The 5,352-nt window shown below is 59.5% G+C and overlaps 1 protein-coding gene across 2 annotated transcripts in view; it reads right to left on the minus strand.

The window, feature by feature from the left end:
- Positions 1 to 2,171: 2,171 nt before the first annotated feature.
- Positions 2,172 to 5,352, minus strand: part of PLA2G2F (phospholipase A2 group IIF) — an 11,816-nt gene continuing 8,635 nt past the window's right edge. The window contains exons 5-6 of one of the 2 annotated variants that reach the window (XM_045299266.1): positions 4,524 to 4,690; positions 2,172 to 3,484 (exon numbers count right to left, since the gene is read on the minus strand). In XM_045299266.1, coding sequence (XP_045155201.1) covers positions 3,239 to 3,484; positions 4,524 to 4,690 — 413 coding nt within the window. In that variant the 3' untranslated portion in view covers positions 2,172 to 3,238. Of the gene's footprint in view, positions 3,485 to 4,195; positions 4,691 to 5,352 lie in introns of those variants that run through there. The other variant, XM_030887994.2, reaches the window with a different exon arrangement.

Consider the following 5,352-nt stretch of genomic DNA (forward strand, 5'->3'; position numbering starts at 1 on the left):
GTATACAGTTTCCATACATGCTGTTGAAAAGTGCATTGGCCACGGTCCTCGGTCTTGTTAAATTCGATCTTTCCGTTCGATGGTAGCCAAGCACTCTACCCACTGGGCCACCAGGGCTGTTTTCAGATGGCAGGGGCTGGTTCACACAATCTTCAGTGGCTCTGTCTCTGGCACCCATGGTTGGTGCATAAAAATAGAACAATTGTCATCGTAACGAGTCTCTCTGCATGACACATGGATACCACCCTGTCATGCACAGCATCACACGTCAGGATAGAGCTTGACAGGTGCTTGTTGACAGTGAGGCCGATCACCCTCAATCTGTCATTCCCGGCAGAGTAGGCCACAGGCTTGGCCGAGTCAAAAAGGGCCCATACGAGTCCACTGCAGCTCACTCACACCTAGGGCTTCAATTTCCAAGCATTCCATTTCATTTTGACAACATCTCGTGTCCCCAGATTCATAGCTGTACCTTCTGCATTCCTATTTTTGGTGGATGTTTGCCGCAATTTCTTCTAATTTTGATTCATACCCACGGGTATAGGGGCTAGGATTCTGACCCATCTGGGGGCACACAATTCAGTCCCTAATAGAGAGGATTCCTGCTTCCTGTCTCCTCCCTGTTGCCGGTTCCCCACCTGGACCTGGTGGTCAAGGCCACAGTCTCACTCCACGTCAGACCCTTGGCCAGAGCCTTCTTGCCCGAGACCTCCTTTGACCTCCAAACCCACAGTGTACACTGCCTTGTTGTCCGCATTTTATAGAATGGGAGACCGGGACTCAGAGGATGAAGTGACTTCCCCAAGGCCATGCAGCCTGAGGATACCCTGACTGCACTCTTTGACAGGACAATGGCGAGGGTGAGGCTGACCACTTCCTGGTGGTCTCCTGGGCATTGCCAGCCTGGGGCAGGGGCTCTCAACAGGGCTCGGGACACTTTGGGTGCAGGGGCAGTGGTGACCTATAATAGCCGCTAGGTGTCGCTCAAGTTCTAGAAAACAGTCGACAACCTTTCCCTGGAGGGTCCTTCCAGGCACCTGCAGAATTAAGGAGTGGGGAGGTGGGAAAGGAGATGGCAGCCCCCCACCAGTGAAGAGACCATGAAATCCTCTTGTGTCAAGCCTTAGCATTAAAATAATAATGATGATGATAAAAACAGAACCCCTGGAGCGAGGGCATGGTGGGAGGAGGAAGGGTGCAGGTGGTTAACGTGTTCAGCTCCTGACTGAAAGGTTGGGGGTTCACAACCCACGTGTGCCTAGGAAGAAAGGCCTGGTGATCTGCTTCCAATAAACCAGCCATTTAAAACCCTACAGAGCATGTAGGGCATCAAGAATTGGTCTGAACTTGATGAAGGCGGCAATGGGATCGGCATAACCGAAACTTGGAAGGGGTCTTCTGCTCTAACACCACATATCCATTGGCTCACACACTGGGCAGAGGCTATGTCCGAGCCCAGCCCCGCCCCTGTGCCCGGGACGCCACAGTGGAGCCCCCTGGACTGGGGGTCTCATCAGCAAGCTTCACACGCTTCTCCGCCTAAAGGATCTCTTTCGTCTTAGAGATTCTTGTGGGGAAACTGCCCCTATCGATCGATTGATCACCCAGGAAAAGCAGGGTTGCTGATTTTAGATTGAGGGTGGGGTGGGGTGGGGGACAGAACTTCAACGGCTCAGCCTACGCATCCCCCAGAGACCACCTGAGAGGTTGCCGGCAAAGCGCGCAGCTTGGGGAGCATTTGGGTCTGGTCACTCCAGCCTGGAGCAGGACCCTGACTCAGAGATGGATGGAGCAGGACTAGAACCCAGGGCCCTGACCTCTGGCCCTGTCCATCCCCCGGTCTCACTGGCCTCGCCTCATTTTTCTTTCCAATGAGCGTCTTTGCTCCAAATTCAGTCACTACAGGGACCTTCTCCTTCACCCACTCCCCCACCCCCCACTATTCTTCTCAAAAATCCCCTTTCCTGCCTGCTGTCTCGGGCGGTGAGGGGCTGTTGTGATGAGCCTGTGACCCATCAGAGCAGGGATCTACTCCCATTTCACAGCAGCAGGGGCGGGGAGGCTGCCACCAAAGCTCACAACATCAACAGCAGCTGGGAGGTGCCCCCTGAGCGCAGGGCGGCGACCCTGACAGAGGCGGTGGCACCAGCAGGACTCTCCGTCAAGCTGTGGGCGGTGCTTCAGCAGACATTTATTATCTAAATAGAGACGTCCCTGTGGTTGGTTCTACCAAGGAAAGCATTTTTCTGGAAGGCCGGCTTGACCAATGCACCCAAGGGGTACTGGTGCCAATCGACTTGCTGACCAGTGGATCCGAGGGGCCACCAGGATCACCGTGACCCCGTGAGTCACATGGCCTCGCCTGCTGCTGTCTTGGAAAGACAGGACCTTTCCACTGTGCTCGCTGTTGGGGTCCCTGCCGTGGCCATGCTCCTCCGTGGGATTGCACTGCGTGAGTCACATCAGAACTGAAGTCCTCGCTGGGGATTCTGTGTGGTCTGGCACCGGTGGGGGCAGCGGGGGGCACTGCCAGAGCAAAGCAGCATCTACCCAGGACCTTGGCCTCTCCCCCCACTGCCCACTGGACTCCAAGCCATCACTGAGGAGGAGTGAAGGAAGGCAGACACCCGCTCCGCCTCTTCTCTATCGCCTGTGTGACTCGCACACGTGGCTGGTCCTCGCTGGCCCTCGACTGTCCCACAGGACAGGGCGTGGGGATTGGGAGAGGGCTGCTCTTCACTTGTCCAGCTGCTCTTGTCCCGAAAGCCCTTCACTTGTCCAGCTGAGGACCCTATGCTGGTGGCCGCAGCACCACTCCCCACCTTTGCCTTCTGCTGGGTCGGCACGGGGTCGGTAGTGCCAGGTGCTGTGTGTCGGGGGCTAGAGGTCAGCCCCCAGGGCCACGCAGAGAGGGTCTAGCAGGAGGCCTTTCTCGGTTGGAGAAGGGTGTAGGGTGAGAGGGGTGGTGGCGGGCAGCAGATGCAGCCCACCTGAAGGCCCTGGTGTACACGTGGATAGCACAGCGGAAGCTCTAGCTGCACAGAGGCTGGGCCAGGGCCAAGTAAGGGGCAAGGGCTCCCCAGTCTCCACTTCCAGACGCCTTCCCAGCTCCAGCCCTGCTGGCGGGGCTTCAGCTCAGAGATGGGGGGCGGCCAGCCGTGGGCAGGAACACAGGCAGTCTTAGCTGGGCTCCTCAGAGGTCTCAGGGAGGGAAAAGTTAGGGGGTGGGGCAGAACCCTCAGATGCCAATCAGCAGACAGCCAGGCCTGCAAGCCCCAAGGTCTCTCCACCACGCAGCGGCCCATGCCCTGTCCTCCGTCCTGCCGGAGCTGTGGAAGTTGCTGGGTCCTGGCTTCTGTCCAATCCTGCATCCTGTCCATAGACATTGTCTCCACGGCAAGGGTCCTCCAGGTGCCACCTGCTGGGGGAGGAGCTGGGGACGGGGGTGAGGCAGGGCGAGCTGGTTTCCTGGAGGCCACTGACCCTAAGGTGTCAAGGGGTGACACAAGAGAACCCTTGGGGAAGTGTAACTGCCCCACAGAGGCCTGAGCCCTCCCCCACCTCTGCCTTCAGTCCCACAGGCCCGGGACACACTGCCAGGGACTCTGTGCGCCACCCCCACCCCACCGGCCTCCCTTCATGGTTCCCTCCTCCTCCTCGCTCCAGAGGGCCCGTCCTCGCCTGCATGTGGTCCAGAGGGGGGGCCTGGGTCTTTCTGCTCTTGGCCTGGCCTGGCCTGGCTACTGCCTGCAGTGTGACGGTTAGATCGGGGCTAGGGGACTGGGCCCGGCCCCTCATTGTTTGTCAGGGCCTGGGGTCAGGTGCAGGACAGGGTCGAGGGAACCCCTCCCTGTGCGTGTGTCAAAAGGAGATCTCCAAGGGGCCCCCTCTTCTCCCATGCACTTAGGAGAGTGTCCTGTAGCCTCTGCCGGTGTCCCCACTCTTAGGCACTTTGGGAAACTGGGACCTCAGCATTGTGGCCATCCTGTTGTGTTTGAGCCAGCCCCCCACCCCCACCCAGTCCACCTCATTGAAACCAGCTAGGGTCACTTACTTGTTCTAGGGGTGAGCCCACCCCCAGGCCTCAGGACCTGGGTTCTTGGTCCCAGCACACCAAGCTGGGAGCCTGAGGGCACAGCTGAGGAAATGCATTTGCGATAACTTGGAGGCCTCTCCCTTCACACTGGGGGTGGTGGGGGTGCTGCCCATCTCCCACCCCACCAGGCCTGGGGCCAGGAGCAGAAAAGCTATGGTTGGCTACTGGACCTGAGGGGCCTGGGGCCAGGGCCAGCCTTCCAGGGTACACGGCTTGGCCTGGGGGCTGGGCCTGCGGGGGCTCCAGGGAGGAGGTAGCTTTTGGATGCCTCCCCACCTCCACCCCGTCCTTCCACCCCCAACACCTGCTCCCTCTGCTTGCCCAGACCAGAACCACCACTCCCACCCCCTGCCCCCTCTCTCTCCGAGGTGAGACGCGCTAGGGGGGCTGGGGGAGTGCTGGGGAGGCGTGTCTGCCTGCAGGTGACCTCCTCCTGGTGCTGCTCGTAGATGCTGCAGGGGGGCCGGGAGCTCTGGCAGCGGATGTTAAAGTAGCTGCGGTACTCCTCATGGTACACCTGGCTCTGGAAGCACAGGGCGAGGTCCTTGTCACATGCGCACGCCTGCTGGTCACACTCGGTCTTTTGGTGCTCGCCTGCGGGGCGTGGGAAGGGGAGAAAGGCTGTGGGTGAAGGGGCGGCCGCCCAGCTGGGGTGAGAAGGGTAGGCACGTGGGGTCCTAGGCCTTCCCAAAGGGGGTCCTGGGCCAGAGGTCACCCCAGCCCTCCAGGTGGCTACAATGCTCCCTACCATGGAACCCCCACCCACCCACCCCCACCCCTGCGTCCAGCCCGGTCATTTCTCCGTTGCGGAAGCTAAGGCCCAGAAAGGGGGGTGCACCTGGGTAAGCACCCCAGTGAGTGAGAGGCATAGCTGAGACAGGGGCCGATTCCCCCACCCGCTCCCCCTTCCTCAGGCTGTGATTGGTCGACTCTCCTCACTCACAGAACTCAGGTGCCCCCTGAAAGTGGTGGCCAGGCTGCAGTGACCTGCTGGGAGGTAATCCTGTGACTTCAATTCAGACCCACAGCGATGTCACCTGCCGCCATCCCATCCATCCTGACTGGTCCTGGGACTGGGCATCTCTTGGAGCAGAGAACCTCACCTTGTGCCCTGACCACCAGGGACCTACCAGTTATTGGTCCAGTGCTTCCTGGGAAGCACTCCCAGAGCACCTAACAGAGGTCCAATGTGGGGCTCAAACCCAGGACCCTGAGATTAAGAGTCTCCTACTCTACCAGCTGAGCTAGTCCGGCCT

The sequence above is a fragment of the Echinops telfairi genome, unplaced genomic scaffold (assembly GCF_000313985.2).
Source record: "Echinops telfairi isolate 266 unplaced genomic scaffold, ASM31398v2 ScPeMD7_7457;HRSCAF=8495, whole genome shotgun sequence".
Taxonomy (NCBI): domain Eukaryota; kingdom Metazoa; phylum Chordata; class Mammalia; order Afrosoricida; family Tenrecidae; genus Echinops; species Echinops telfairi.